General features: G+C 37.2%; 1 protein-coding gene across 2 annotated transcripts in view; it reads left to right on the forward strand.

Annotated features, from left to right (window-relative positions):
* OSBPL11 (oxysterol binding protein like 11) overlaps positions 1-16,776 on the forward strand; it is a 103,647-nt gene that overhangs the window by 37,647 nt on the left and 49,224 nt on the right. For both annotated transcript variants that reach the window (XM_067738628.1, XM_067738627.1), the window contains exons 5-7: positions 1,083-1,259; positions 11,449-11,650; positions 15,943-16,088. In XM_067738628.1, coding sequence (XP_067594729.1) covers positions 1,083-1,259; positions 11,449-11,650; positions 15,943-16,088 — 525 coding nt within the window. The remainder of the gene's footprint in view (positions 1-1,082; positions 1,260-11,448; positions 11,651-15,942; positions 16,089-16,776) is intronic.

Below are 16,776 nucleotides of genomic sequence, written 5' to 3' on the forward strand. Positions count from 1 at the left end.
GGGCCCATGGCAGTGAAAGCGCCAAGTCCTAACCACTGGACCGCCAGGGAGTTCCCTGGATTGCTTACATTTTGTGGCTGTTATGAATAATACTTCTGTGAACATTTGTGTTCAAGTTTTTGTGTAAACACATGATTTCAGTTCTCTAGGTTATGCCCAGGAGTAGAATTACTGGGTTATATGGTAGTTCTCTGTTTAACTATTTGAGGAACTGCCAAACTGGTTTTCAAAGCGGTCAAGCTATTTCATGTTCTCACCAGCAATACATGAGGGTTCCAGTTTCTCCACATCCTTACCAATACTTGTTACTGTCCTTTTTTACAATTATTATGGCCATCCTAATGAGTGTGAAGTAGAATTTCATTGTGGTTTTGATTTCATTTCTCTAATGACTAATAATGTTGAGCATCTTTTCATGTGCTTATAGACCATTTGTGCATCTCCTTTGGGGTGTTTTATTTTTTAAGATGAAAAGGAGGGTCTCAGTACTTGAAATCTGAGGTTAGAAATGTCTAAAAGATAATATAGGGAAGCATAGTTAAAGGATTCCATACCTACTTTTCTTTTTCTTCCTAGTGGTTTTTCCCCATAGCTAAATTTTTTAAAGTTGTGATTTAGGCCTATCGTCTGAAATCCAGCATAAAAGCTTTATTTGTGCTACAAGATTCTAAGCATTGGCAGTGACCAGAAAGTGCTAGTTTGTTTCAAAGATACTTGAATGTTACATTAGAACATTATATTGAGTATTGCTGAGTATATTTTTTGCTTCAATCGTGATGTTTAAAGATCTGAAATTAGAAATTTCTTGTTATTCTAATACATTCTAACGTGGATAAAAAACGTTCTTGACAGCACAGACCTGGAATTAATTTTCTAACTACGTTACCAGTTTACTATGGGATGTGTGAAATACTTAAACTTTGAAGGATTTAAATTTTATCATCTTCAGAGCTATTCTTGTAGTGAATTTTGAGGTTAATTTATTTTTAAAACTGTCTGTGTGTAAAAGACTCTAGTTTAGTATAGGTTGAGGGTTAACCTGAAGTTTAAAAAAGGAATGATTTTCTTTGTTTGTCTAATAGAATAATCCTCCTCTGAAATCACGGAGCTTCTCACTTGCATCTAGTGGTAATTCTCCTATATCCCAGAGGAGACCCAGTCAAAATGCCATTTCCTTTTTTAATGTTGGACATTCCAAACTACAATCAGTGAACAAAAGAACTAACTTACCTCCAGACCATCTTGTGGAAGTCAGAGAAGTAAGTATGAATTGAAATCAAGTTAAAATGCATAAAATAATCTTAACTGCTTGGTTTTGACACACAAAAATTTTAAATCCTGTGTCTTCTGGGGCCCTCAATGTTTAAGTCTTAAAGAGTCCCTGATTCTTTAGGTGTCCTAAGTTTCCTCAAGTCTGTCAACTAGCTTCTGTGTACAGTGTCATCTTTCAAAAGTCTGCATCTTTCATTTCTCAAGTAAGAGTACAGACTCCTTTAATGTAAAATTTATGATCAAAAGGGTTATTAAGCCTAGTGGAAAGACTATATGGTCAAGCAACTGACTATTTTCTTTAACTGGTACATGTAAATAGAGAATTCCACACACACAAAAAAATAGAATAGTTAAATCCTTGATGTTGCCTTATCTCACCATTTTCTTCATTCTCTTTCAAACTGAGTACCAAATAATTCTAGTTAATAAAGAATGCAGTTGTTAGGTTCTTAATAATCTAGGTGTATTTTACTGAGTTAATTTTGGTAGAGCTTATAAATATCTGTGTAGTGAACTGTGAAAATAATATTATAAATCACACCCAAATGATTTAAGGCAGGAAGCTGGGGAGGATGTTCCCTCTATCAAGTTATTTTGGTTTGTATTTATAGATGAAGAAATTGAGATTTAAAGAGATGAAGTAACATCCTTGAGATAAACAAACAATAGCTTTGACTCACTTTCTAGTCCTGTTATAAATAAGTGACAATTATAAATACCTTTTTTCATAAAACAATACATTTTTAGTATTTATTTTGATGATATTCAATCTGTTGATAAATATTGGTGTTTGTGTCTTAAGGAAATCAAGGTACTGATATATTAATCTACAGTGAAAGAAAAGGAAATATTAAAAGTGGTTAAGATAAGGGATAGAATAAAGAAAAATATCTAGGGGCAGACTTGTATCATAGTATGTTCCTTAACCCTTAAAAATTAGGCTGCCATGAAATTTTTGGAAATCTTTGATCATGGCTAGTGATGGGAGCTTGAGGGTTCTTCAGCGATGCTGATAATGTTCTGTTTCTTGATCTGGGTGTTGGTTACATGGGTGTGTTTGGTTTATGAAAATTCATCAAGCCTATATACTTGTGAGAAGTGTACTTTTCTATCTGTAATCCTGTATATCAGTATATATACTTCAGTAAAAAGTTCAGAACAAGCAAAACGCATGTAGTTGAAGTTGTCATGAATTTTGGTGCACATTTTCACGGAAAAGGAACCTTTTTGTATCTGAGATTTTAGCTATCTGTGGAGACCTCTGCTCGTCTGTGCTTGGATCTTTAGGACCTGCTGTACTGAGACTGTTGTCATATCTCAGCTTCTCTTCTACTGTGATGACTTTAATCACCCATGCTTCTCTTTCTTGCTCTAATGGTTCTTTTGTTATTCTCACACTCGGGTAATTTCTTACAGTACCCACACTATAATGTTCTGTGATTTTAAATATACCTTTCATATCATTGTGATAGCATGTTAATGTTTAGCATGTAACTCTGACACTTGTATGTAGAGAGTGTGTGTCCCCAAATTTTCACAACTACCTCTTTAGGAAGGACAGGTATTTACTTACAGAACTGACTAATTTAATGGCAGATTTCCTGAATTATGGCACCAGTAACTATCCTAGGATTTGAGGGTTGACCATTGTTTGGCCATCTCTGTGCCAATGCCACATATAAAAAAAAAAAAAAAAGTTTTAGTTGAGTGTCTGTGTTTTCACTAGGTTGATGTTTTTGCTTTTAAGAACTCAACAGGTCAAATTATAAAATTATAACTCTATTAGGAACATTCTGTATTCCAATGGAATAATTCTATTTGTGAGAAAATAGTGCATTTGGAGAGTTTATACCATTTTTTGTCCTTCAGACAAAATTTTTTAATAAATTTATTTATTTATTTTTGGCTGCATTGGGTCTTTGTTGCTATGCACGGGCTTTCTCTAGTTGCAGCGAGTGGAGGCTACTCTTCGTTGCGTTGCGTGGGCTTCTCATTGTGGTGGCTTCTCTTGTTGCGGAGCACGGCTCTAGGTGCGTGGGCTTCAGTAGTTGTGGCATTCAGGCTCAGTACTTGTGGCTTGCGGGCTCTAGAGTGCAGGCTCAGTAGTTGTGGCGCACGGGCTTAGTTGCTCCGCAGCACGTGGGATCTTCCCGGACCAGGGATGGAACCCATGTCCCCTGCATTGGCAGGTGGATTCTTAATCACTGGGCCACCAGGGAAGTCCAAGAACACTTTTTAAATGCTTACTTTGGACTAATTTTAAATTTACAGAAAAGTTGCAAAAGTAGTACTGGGTTTCTATATATCCCCCACCTAACTTTTTGTAATGTTACCATCTTTCATAACATAGTATCAAAACCAGGAAATTATATAGATACAATACTGTTAACTATAACCCTTATTCAAATTTTAACAGTTTTTCCACTGGCATTCTTTTTCTGTTTTGGGATCCTGTCCTAAAATGTTGCATTTAGTTGTTGTTATTACTACTTAGTCTCCTGTCTATAATTGTTTCTCAGTCTTTCCTTATCCTTCATGACCTTGACACCTATGAAGATCCAGTTATATTTAGTTAATGTTCCCAAATTTGCATTTATCTGATGTTTTCTTAGTATTTGAGTGAGATTATACATTTTTGGGAAAAATACCCTAGAAGATATGTATCCTTAGTACATATATCAAGGAGTTCATGATGTCAGTATGTTGTATTACTGGTGATGTTGGCCTTGATCACTTCGTTAGGGTGGCTTCTACTGGATTTCTCCACTGTAAAGTTGCTGTCTTTCCCTCTGTAGTTAATAAATATCTTGGGGAGGTACTTTGAGACTATGCAGATCCTTTTTCTCTTCAAAGACATTGAGAAAACTTTTGATACCACGCTGACCTATGGTTCCAGGTAAGAGTTCTCAAGCTTTTTGTGGTCTTGTGATCCCTTTCAGTCTTAAAAATGGTTGAGGACCTCAAAGAGCTTTTGTTTTACATGGGTTAAATTTACCAATATTTACCTTATTAGAAATTAAAACAGGTATTTTATTTATTATTATTTTTTATTAGTTATCTATACATAAAAACAGGTATTTCAAAAATACTTGTTTTAAAATTTTATTTTAAATGTTTTATTTTAAAATAAAAATTAATAAATTCATACATGTTAATATAAATAACATATTTTTATGTCAACTATTTTTTCCCAAAACAAACAAAATAATTGCACTCAATTTATTGCCATATGTAGTTTTGAAATATATGAAAAAAAATTTGGCCTCACACAGATACGTGTTTTGAAAAAAAGAGGAATATTTTAATAGCTTTTTAAGATAATTGTGGCTATTCTTCTCTGATACGCCACCAAAACTTGACAGTGGCAGTTTCTTAAGTGTTAGATGCAGTGTGGAATCTAATATATATCAGTGAACTTTTCATATTCTGTTTCATGAAAATACATTGGTTCGTCTTGCACTTTGAATGGATCTTTAACCTATGCACCATTTTGTAACACTACGCATTAGTCATTTGGAAAATATTAGTTCAGAGTTATGCAGGTCTTACAGATGTTGGTATACAATATCAAAAATTCACATTCATTAAGATCCCCACTAATCTCATCAGAAAAGGCTTTTAGTATGGGAAACCTGTCAAGCTCATGGTAACTGAGAGGTTTTCCAAGATTGTAATTTCATTTTAAAGCTCAGATTTTATAATTGGCCACAAATACTGTCAGTTGTTTTTCTTGAAGTGGCAAGTCATTTTGTTTAATTTGAGATGTCAACCACATACCCCCAAGCCTGAAGAGCCATAGTTTCTAACAGTCATTATTTATGTCAAGGAGGACCATCCCTGTGTTTCTCCTCTTTTCTACTGCAACACCCTATACTTCTGTCCTCCAGTCACCAAATGTGTGGAGGCTTCCTCCACACTAAGCAGTTCTCTGACCCTCTGCAGACTCCACCTAGGTGTTCTACAATTCAATTCAGTTCTGACACTATTTATCTGAGATAGTATCTGACCCCACTTCAGATGCTATTCGCAAGTCCAGATTGTCACCTGTGTTTGTAACCCCACCTATAAATGGGAGGTTTCCATTAACCCTTCTTCAGGTTGGGTCATTTGCTAAAACAGCTCACAGAACTTGGGAAAACAGTGTACTTTCTATATTACCAGTATATTATAAAGGACTGTAACTCAGGAACAGCCAGAGGAGGAGATCCATAGGGCAAGATATTGGGGAGGGGATGCAGAGCTTCCATGCCCTCTCTGGTTGCACACCCTCCCAGTACCTCCATGTGTTCACCAACCAGAAGCTCTCTGAACCTCCTCCTTATGGGTTTTTATGGAGGCTTTATTACTTAGACATGATTGACTCCATCACTGGCCATTGGTGATTAATTCAACCTCAGCTCCTCTCTCCTCCCTAGAGGTTGGGGGGTGGGGCTGAAAGTTCCAACCCTCTAATCTACAGGGTTGAGTCCCCTGGCAATCAGCCCCCATCGAGGGATTCTGCAAAAATCACTCCATTAACTCTACTGTGGTTGAAAGCGGTTTGTTATTAATAACAAAGGACACGTTTCACCTTTATGCTCTGAAGCTATTACAGGAAACCAAATATTGTAACAGAAGATGCCCCTATGCTCTGATCACTTAGGAAATTACAACAGTTTTAAGAGCTGTGTGCCAGGAAGAGGTGGGATTCTTTCATGTCAGAATGGTGATCTGTGGAAAAAACAGCTAGTTCAGCTTGCAGCTCAGTCTCATAAGTGCATTTCCTTAGGCCACCACAGTACTTTGGTATGCAGCAGAAGTGCACTTTTTTTGATATGCAACGGAAGTGTACTTCTCATTTTTCATATAGACTATTAAAAAATGTGTACTCAAGAGTCAAGATATAGTAAAACTAATAATTTTTACTAATTTTTCAAGAACATTCTTAAGTAAAACTGGCTCACCCCCAGCTCCCCGCCCCCCCCTTAAGTGCATGGAAGTGAAGAACACAATGATGACTAGTACTGTTGATGATGATGACACTGCCTTCATTCTAACTAAGACACCAGCAGTTTTACCCACCATTGCTTTCACACCATCAGTGCAAATGCCACCAAGTGAAAAAGGCAAATTAATTTCCTAAAATTATTGTGAAAATAGTTTTGACTCCATAGACTGCCCGAAAAGAGTCCGACAAGAATCTGCAGAACACTGTTTGAGATGCTGTTCTAGAGTGATCCAGCTCCAGGAGGTTGTAATGCAAAGATATAGTTCAAAGTGAGTTTGAAAGGAGTATTTTAATCAAAGTCCATGGGTAAGTCCGGCAATAGTTAAAGTAACAGTTGGCAAAAGCAACTGACTATTGAGAATAGAGTCATCTTGTGCTTGAACATAGATTTATTACTAAAGTGTTAAAGTGATCTATTTTAGTATTTACTGTTTATTATTAGTACAGTTTATCAATCACTCCATTAATCAGTGCATGCTTCATGCTGGTACTATGCTGTACCCTGGGAGGGGCTAACATGATCAGTCTAGTAAGGGAGACAGACATTTAAAATACAAGCAATAAAATCATGATTCTCATCTGGTTTTCAGACAAACTAGATGGCACTTAAGTGATGTACACTATCACCATATTTGCCATATCTAGCTGCAAAACACAGATTAAACAAGTTTTCAGCTTTCCTGACGTTTTTTCTTTCTTGAGGAACTGGTTTCATAATGTCAGGAACAATCACTAAAACAGCTTCACACAGTCAGTTCTATTTCATTGTAAATATATGATCAACTCATTTGTTTGCTTTGGAAAGAACCATAACCAAATTTTAACATTTGCACTATAATTATAATTTAAAGTTTATTTTTTCTAGTTGAGAACATCACTTTCTTAGGCATCTTGACTTCTAATAGCACTAGCAAGTGGCTTTTTTGGGCCATTTGCACAAGGAAACACTTTCTTCTCTTAAGTGTTATGTTGTGATAGCTGATTATTTATGTTGTCAGTATCCTGCTTATGATTTTTCCTTTATTAAACTTTTATTGGCTTATAACATAATATAGAAAAGTATACAGATAATAAGTGTACATCTTTTCTTTTTTCCTTTATGCTCTCTGAAGAGTGTAGTCAAGTGAACAGGTGTTTTTAATTTAAATGTCCAGTTTTTCAAATGTTTTTCTTATGGTGAGAATAAGAAGTTATATTCTCTAAGTTCAAGAAAGAAAGTGAGGGGACTTCCCTGGTGGCGCAGTGATTAAGAATCTGCCTGGGGCTTCCCTGTTGGTGCAGTGGTTGAGAGTCCGCCTGCCGATGCAGGGGACACAGGTTCATGCCCCGGTCCGGGAAGATCGCACATGCTGCGGAGCGGCTAGGCCCGTGAGCCATGGCCGCTGAGCCTGCAGGTCTGGAGCCTGTGCTCCGCAATGGGAGAGGCCACAACAGTGAGAGGCCCATGTACCGCAAAAAAAAAAAAAAAAAAAAGAATCTGCCTACCAATGCAGGGGACACGGGTTCAATCCCTAGTCTGGGAAGATCCTACATGCTGCAGAGCAGCTAAGCCTGTGCACCACAGCTACTGAGCCCGCGTGCCACAACTACTGATGCCCACACGCCTAGAGCCTGTGCTCCACAACAAGAGAAGCCACCGCAATGAGAAGCCCACACACTGCAATGAAGAGTAGCCCCCACTCACCACAACTAGAGAAAGCCCACACGCAGCAACGAGGACCGAACACAGCCAAAAATAAATAAATAATTTTAAAAAAAAGAAAGAAAGCAAAAAACAGCCTCTTGTTTGGCTCTAGATTGAAGCTCTTAGCAAGTAACATGGAGCCTGTTTAACCAGCTCAATTCAGTCATTAACAGCCCTGTTTTAGTATACTTACTTCTAAATGTTAATCCCTAAAGGCCATACTTCCTCCACTCTGTTACTTTTGTTTTTAAAGTCAACCCATCCTTGAATGTTGTAATTCCCCAAAAAACCTGTATAAGATTAGCTCTTTGATTTGTTCTGGAAGAACAGTTCTTCCTTGCCTGGAAAGTAATAAATTCAGTTTGGTTTCAGATATAGTTGAGCAGTATTTTTTTCCCTCAGCAATACTAGCTCTTACTGTGACTTGTTTAAGAAATCTGACAAGTGTAAAAGTTAGTATTTGCTTATAACATTGCTAGAAGCAGAGGGGAAGAGCAATTATATTAAAGACCCCTAGACCAATGAGAAATACAAAAGAGGCATAATACAAGCTTCCCATTTCTAATTACATACCAAGAAGTTCTTTTAGAATGAAGAAATAGGGTAAGTATGTAATTTGGTCTTCAAACTGGAACAGGTTTAGATATAATTACAGCGGACTCTAAGCATAAACCAGGACTGTCTCTAGAAATTTGGAGCTTATGCCTCAACTAATTATAGAATTTTGTCTACAGTTTCTTATCTGGCTTTCTGCTCTGTTTTTTTTTTTGGCGGTACGCGGGCCTCTCACTGCTGTGGCCTCTCCCGCTGCAGAGCACAGGCTCCGGATGCGCAGGCTCAGCGGCCATGGCTCACGGGCCCAGCCGCTCCGCGGCGTGTGGGATCTTCCCGGACTGGGGCACGAACCCGTGTCCCCTGCATCGGCAGGCGGACTCTCAACCACTGCGCCACCAGGGAAGCCCCTCTGCTCTGTTTAATTAGCCATAGAAGTTCTTTTCATTAGACCAGAGGTAAACCTAATGGATCTGTTTGACCCCCTTCCCTTGATCTTCATCCCAGTTCTTAATTAACCTTCTAAGTATGTATCCATGTATAAAAGAACCTGACACACAAGTGTGCATCTTGTAATTTTCATGTAACTACCTCCTGGATCAAAAAATTAAATATTACCAACACCCTAGAAGACCCTCTCATGCCTCTCCATCATTACATCCTCCTCACTATCCTGACTTCTAATACCATAGATTTATTTTGCCCATTTTTGTAATTTCTAAAACTGGAATCAAAAAGTATGTGCTCCTCATGGCACAGGGAGATCAGCTCGGTGCTTTGTGACCGCCTGGAGGTGTGGGATGGGGAGGGTGGGAGGGAGGGAGATGCAAGAGGGAAGAGATATGGGAACATGTGTATATGTATAGCTGATTCACTTTGTTATAAAGCAGAAACTAGCACACCATTGTAAGGCAATTGTACTCCAATAAATGATGAAGATGAAAAATAAAGATGAAAAAAAGATGGAAAAAAAAAAAGTATGTGCTCCTTTGGGTATGACTTCTTTTTAGTCAGCATATGTTGGAGATTTACTTACGTATTGAGTGTAGCAGTTCCTTTCTTTTCACTGCTGCACGGTATTTATTATATGGATATACTTTAATATTTTTAATTCGTTCCAGTGTTGATAGACATTTGAGTTGATGAACATATATACATACATATCTGTTGGTTATGTAACTAAGAATGTTGGATCATGGATTATATTTATTTAGCTCTATATATTTAACTCTAGTAGATATTACCAAACTGTTTTCCAAAGTGTTTGTACTTATTCATAATTTTGGATTATTGGGAGTTAGTCCTAGCATTTATATACAAAAACATTTACACACACACAAACAGTCCCCAACTTACCACAGTTCAACATACGATTTTTTGACTTTACAATGGTGCGAAAGTGATACACATTCGGTAGAAACCGGTCTTTGAATTTTGATCTTTTCTTGGGCTAGTGATGTGTGGTACGATATTGTCTCCTGATGCTAGGCAGCAAGCCACAGCTCTCCATCAGCCACGTGATCATGAGGGTAAATAACTAATACACTTGTAACCTTCCTGTACCCATACAGCCATTCGTTTTTCACTTTCAGCACAATAGTCAATAAATTAAATGAGATATTGAAGACTTTATTATAAAATAGGCTTTATGTTAGATGATTTTGCCCAACTGTAGACTAATGTAAAAGTTCTGAGCATACTTAAGGTAGGCTAGGCGAGGCTAAGCTATGATGTTCTGTAGGTTAAGTGTATTAAATGTATTTTTGACTTAAGATATTTTCAACTTACAATATTTTCAACTTAATAATGGGTTTATTGGGGTGTAACGCCATTGTAAGTGGAGGAAGATCTGTATAGATACCTTCATACCCACACTTTTCATTTAACAACCCTTTTTTCTGGTAAGGGTGACTGTTTGATCCAGTATTACGCATGTGTTTTCAGGGGCTGTTTCATGTATGACACACTTAATATTCTTGGTAGGATCATTTCACATCTCTCTTTCACTAGCCCTCCAATGAACTGTATTAAAAATTGTCTGGAACAGAGTCTCTGAAATCTAAAGGAGTCTCTCCACTATTGAGTTTCTTTGTGAGTTAAAACAATTTCCAAAGGGTGGATAATCTGAGAACCTTCTGCTCACAATTGAAAATAATTAAGCATAATAAATTCCGGGGTTTTGTTTGTTTGTTTTGCCGCACCATGTGGCAGCATGCGGGATCTTAGTTCCCCCACCAGGGATCAAACCTGAACCCCCTGCAGTGGAAGCATGGAATCGTAACCACTGGACCACCAGGGAAGCCCCTAAATTCAATTTTCATTTTTAAAAATTGGGTTGCTCATCGTCGTTGTTATTCCACTGACTCTGTTAGGAACTGTATAGATAGGCCTCCTAATCAAAAAGCGTATTGAACTCTTTTAACTTGAAAAGCTTATATCCAGTATTTGCTTAAAATCAACCTAATGGGACCAGAAAGTTAGACTGGGAAAGCAGAAGCATGTAAACTATCATGATTTCACTGTAGGTTCAAATTGAGCCTGTCCAGATGTGCTGTGAATAAAGTGGTTGAGAGCCCAGACTGGGAATTATTTTTACTTTGGAGTGAAATATCTAATGCTGCCATGAAAAATGATCTGGAATGTTCTTTCTGATGACTTATATAAATGTATACTCTTAAAGAAATTTATATAAAGGTGGAAGTCTTTTGATCTTTGTTTCTGCCAAAGAAAAAGTGTAGCTGCCAACAAAAGTTACCGTCTTTTGAGAAGCACTATTAAATGCTTATTGAGAATAGCCAAACAAATTGAAAATAGATTTCTAGGCGTAATATGCCCTAAAAATGGCAACTGTATGTTTACATGTTATACAGAATATTGTTATTAAAATGGCAACTGTATGTATACATGTTACACAGAAATTGAGTGGGACACACAGAATTGTTGTTTTCCTTAGATGATGTCTCATGCGGAAGGACAACAAAGAGACTTAATTAGAGGAATTGAATGCCTTCCTGCTTCTGGCCATCTTAGTTCCTTGGACCAGGATCTCTTAATGCTCAAGGCTACTTCCATGGCAACTATGAACTGCTTAAACGACTGCTTTCATATTCTCCAGTTGCAGCATGCATCACATCAGAAGGGCTCATTGCCTTCAGGTAAGTTATTGCTTAAAGGTAGGACTTAACATTGCAGGTCAAAACATGGAAAGGACCAACTGTATCCTTTGTAATTCTACTCCAGAAAATCTTAATCAAAACGAAACGAATAGAAAACCAGCAAGCCTCTTGGGTTTTTAATTATCACTAATGTTATACAAAGTCTTTTTAACTGTGTCCTTTTTCAAATCTAAAACCATTTTAGGTCTCATATAATTACATATCCCTTTAGAAACCTCAAACTCAACATGTCAAAAACTGAACTCAAAACTCACGTCTTCTATATTTCTGTTAAAGTTGGTGGCATCACTCTCTCTCGACGATCAAAGTAGAAACGTTGGAATGATTCCTTGAGTTTTGCTTTAGTCCACTATTCATTATTTCCATATTGAGATATATATATATTAAAGTCTAGAACTTCCCTGGTGGCACAGTGGTTAAGAATCCACCTGCCAATGCAGGGGACACGGGTTCAAGCCCTGGTCCGGGAAGATCCCACATGCCGCAGAGCAGCTAAGCACGTGTGCCACAACTACTGAGCCTGCGCTCTAGAGCCTGTGAGACACAACTACTGAAGCCCACACGCCTAGAGCCCATGCTCTGCAACAAGAGAAACCACCGCAGTGAGAAGCCTGCGCACAGCAACGAAGACCCAACGCAGCCAAAAATAAATAAATAATTTTTAAAAATAAAGTCTATCAGTTACCTTTCAGTTTGAAAAATAAGATGTACATCTAGTATTTGAGAGCACCTATTTGTTGAAATTAATTTACTGGGGAAAAGAATGTTATTGCATGGAATAACAAAAAATGAGTTTTTCTATTAAATGAGATGAATAAGCTCATCATTTAAAAAATTGAGATATAATTGACATATAACATTGTGTAAATTTAAAATGTTGATTTAGGGCTTCCCTGGTGGCACAGTGGTTGAGGGTCCGCCTGCCGATGCAGGGGACACGGGTTCGTGCCCCGGTCCGGGAGGATCCCACATGCCGCAGAGCGGCTGGTCTGATGAGCCATGGCCGCTGGGCCTGCGCGTCCGGAGCCTGTGCTCCGCAAAGGGAGAGAACACAACAGTGAGAGGCCCACGTACCGCAAAAACAAACAAACAAAAAAACCCCAAAATGTTGATTTAATACATTTATATATTTGTGTACCACCAAAGTGTTAGCTAATGCCTCAGTCACATCGCATAATTGTTATTTATTTCTTCCTTTTTTTCCTTGGCCATGTTGTGAAGCTTGCGGGACCTTAGTTTCCCAGGGCTGGGCAGTAAAAGTGCCAAGTTCTAACCACTGGACCACCAGGGAATTTCCTGTCATTTTTGTAGTGAGAACATTTAGGATCTAGTCTCTTAGCAGCTTTGAAATATTTAATATAATATTGTTGACTACATTCTCTGTGCTGTGCATTAGATCTCCAGGACTTATTCATCTTCTAGTTGCAGGTTTGTACCCTTTTAACAACATCTCCCCAACTCCCCCACTCCCATCACATTGTATTAATAGTAGTAACTTAGTATTTCCCAATACTCATTGTTTTCTTATCCAAGGAACTCCCCTTGCTTGTGGAAGAAAGATATTTGAGGAAGATGTTGAGACTTTGTGCAGGAAAAAGTTTACCAAGTCAGATCTTGATATGGATAGGGTATGAATCCCATCCTCATGTGTGCCTAAATTCAATATTTCAAGCTAATAATAACAAGCTAATGGCAATTATAGATATAGGTCAGGGCAGTATTACAGAGGCCAATAAGTTATGTATGTTCCACTTAAGGAAGTCATGGTCCACTTGGGGAAGAAACATGTAAATAGTTAACTATAATATGTAAAGTGCCACTTACAATGGGAACAAAGTACTGTGGGAGAACATGTGAATGGACTAACACTTCTGGTAGGAAAAAAGTCTGGGAAAGGCACAGAAAAGCTAAGAAAACCAATTAGTTCAGGAGTGGGAGGTAGGGGAGAGGGCATTCCAAAGAGATAGAAAAGCCTAAATTGTGCATTGTGAGCATGGACTGTTGTCTTAGAGGAATTCTAAGCAGTCTAATATAAATTTTCTCCTGTTATAAAGCACTCATTATAAAAAATTTAGAAACTACCATGCAATTGAAAGAAAAATCATATGTTATCTTACCAAGCAGAAGTTGCCCCCGTCAATATATTAGTACATTCCCCACCAGGCTTTTCTTTCTTTCTTTTTAATTTTTGTTTTACCTCATAGTTGTTTGAAGGTAGGTGTTTGTAAAATAGATAACCAACAAGGATATATTGTATAGCACAGGGAATTATAGCCATTATCTTATAATGACTCTTAATGGAGTATAAGCTATAAAAATACTGAATCACTATGCTGTACACCTGAAACTAATATAATATTGTAAATCAACTATACTTCAGTTAAAAAAATAAATAAATACTTGATTAATTAAATACTGTGTAATTTTTAAAATTCTTAGAATTTCATTTGTGTAGTTTAAATTAATAGTCTTATTTTTTAAATGATTGCTTTGTGATTAATGAAGCATGCCCAATATAAATTTGTATTTTTTTAATTAAAAATGCGAAACACACTGTAAACTTTATAGAAGTGTTTGAAGTAAAAGGTATTCTCCCATATCACTATTTTTTGGAGCACAGATTTATGGGTATTTGAGAGAATTAACTAATACTGGTATTTCTCACCATAAATTGTCATATTTTCCAAATTAAGTAGGTAGAAATTTATTCTTGTCAGTTGAGAATGAAGATAAAACTGTGAAGAAAAAAAACTGAATTACCTTCCCACTCAAATTTTGAAATGATCCAAGCAATGAAATCTGAATAAAAATTAGTGTTTAGTCCCATGAGGTCTTAATGTGTATTATACAAAAGCACAGCAGTGATTATTGATGTAGAAGGGTCCTGAGACCAAATGATTGGTTTGATTAAGAGTTTTGTTATGGTTTATCAGTTGAGTGATCTCTTAAAACAGATCTCTTAAGTCTGGTGTTTGTGTGCATTTTATTTCGAGAAGTAAGGAAATCTAGATATTGATATTAAAAATAAACATTTCGGGCTTCCCTGGTGGCGTAGTGGTTGAGAGTCCGCCTGCCGATGCAGGGGACACGGGTTCGTGCCCCGGTCTGGGAGGATCCCACGTGCCGCGGAGCGGCTGGGCCCGTGAGCCATGGCCACTGAGCCTGTGCGTCCGGAGCCTATGCTCTGCAATGGGAGAGGCCACAGCAGTGAGAGGCCCGCATACTGCAAAAAAAAAAAAAAAAAAAAAACATTTCAAGGTAGGAACAAAGTGGTTTCATTTCTTTGGAATTTTGAAAGAGACCCCATGAGGGCATTCCCCTAATTATGAATCCCCCCGCCAGTGCCAAGTGAAACTGAACTGAGTGGCAAGGCAAGATGCTCTGGTAGCCTGATAGGTACTTTGTAATTAATTCCTCTACTCAAGTCTGGGATTTTGTTATAGACTAAGTAAATTCCATACTTCTTTTAATTTCTGCTGTGGTAGTCTGAGCATCCCTTAATGTAGCACTATATAACCAAGTTTCCTGTGAAACCTAGATCAGCCTCTGAAATCAAATGGAACATTTTCCATTATTGATTAGGCATAGAATCCACTTTGTTAAACTAGTTGAGGGTAATAAGAGACATTGAGTCATTAATTGAGAAGATGACAGGTCTCTAAATGTGACCACTATCTTTCACTAGGTCAGCTATTATTTATTCAGTAGGAGAGCCTTTCAGTTTAAAAGTATATGGAGCTTTTTTATATGATTGGAAAAAACATAATGGGCATGTATTTGCAATTCTTAAATTAGATCAAGATCTTGATTAGTTAGAAAATTGCTACTGAGAGTAAGGTTCAACCCCAAATTGAAGCAGATTTTATTGTTTCACAGTCCCAGGTTCCTCCTGTAATTGTGACTTCCTTTAGCCTAACTGCGTAGTCATACTGGAGGGACAGGGTTCATGCAGAAAGGCCAGCAAATCAACTGTTAGGGTAGGAATACACTTTATGATTCATAGATTTGCATAAGAAGTGAGTTTAGTCCTATTCAGGGTTGATTCATTTAAATGGTATCTGATTTCAAGTTGCAGGTTGCTGTGTTGTGAAATACCCAATCGTGATGCTCATGCTAATGAGCTACAAGTCACTGTCTTGCAGCGTCTCTTAACAGGTTGAATTGCTTTTAGTCTTGTAGGCTCAAAAGAAAATTGTTTAATAAAATCCACATTTGCTGAACTTTCCAGATTATGAGCAAGTTTCAGCGAAAGTTTTCTCTTACTTCATCAGGAACGACAATCGAGTGGTTAGAACCAAAGATACCTTTATCAAACCACTATAAAAATGGAGCTGACCAGCCCTTTGCAACTGAGCAGAGTAAACCAGTGGCAGTCCCAGAAGAGCAGTGCGTTGCAGAATCTGGACTATTAGCAAGGGTAAGGTAATATGAACATAGAGTTTTGGAGTAAAAATTAGAAATCACTGAAAAGCATCTTTTCATTGTCAGGACATGTAAATCAACATAATGAGAGCATACTCTAGACGTTGTTCTACTTTAAACTGCACTGGCTTTGGAAGGGGTCTATTGTGTAAAACTTGTACATAGTTTTCCAGGTTAAATTATGTGGCCTTTTTAGTTGTAGTTTACTTTTGCTTCATATAAATGTATTTAAAAAATGAAATTTGCATGTTTTTCTTTTTCTGGAAAATCGCTTTTCTAATAGAAAATTATTCGCATGATATTTATCTCTTACATTTCTTAATTTAACATTATTTACTAGGTGTTTACTATTAAGTTCATAAGTTTAAAAGTTTAACATTAAGGTTTTGTTGATAGTAAGCACTTTACCAAACCAATTTTTAAAAGTGTTAGTCTACTTAAAATAGCACACAGTCTTAGGGTTTAATATTTTTATAAAGTAATATTAAGTCCACATTTCTCAGAAGCTAAACAATGTTTTCTTCTATTCATAGTTCCACCACTGTAACAAATCATACTGGTTTTTTGCCTTTTGAGTTTACATCTGTTATATTTATGGTTATCATAATTACATAGATAGTTTTGTTTTAAGCTCTTTTTACTTGCTACTTCTCATAGGTATTCTTATATGTTATTCTGGCCTA

Source organism: Pseudorca crassidens, chromosome 5, assembly GCF_039906515.1.
Source record: "Pseudorca crassidens isolate mPseCra1 chromosome 5, mPseCra1.hap1, whole genome shotgun sequence".
NCBI classification, from domain to species: Eukaryota; Metazoa; Chordata; class Mammalia; order Artiodactyla; family Delphinidae; genus Pseudorca; species Pseudorca crassidens.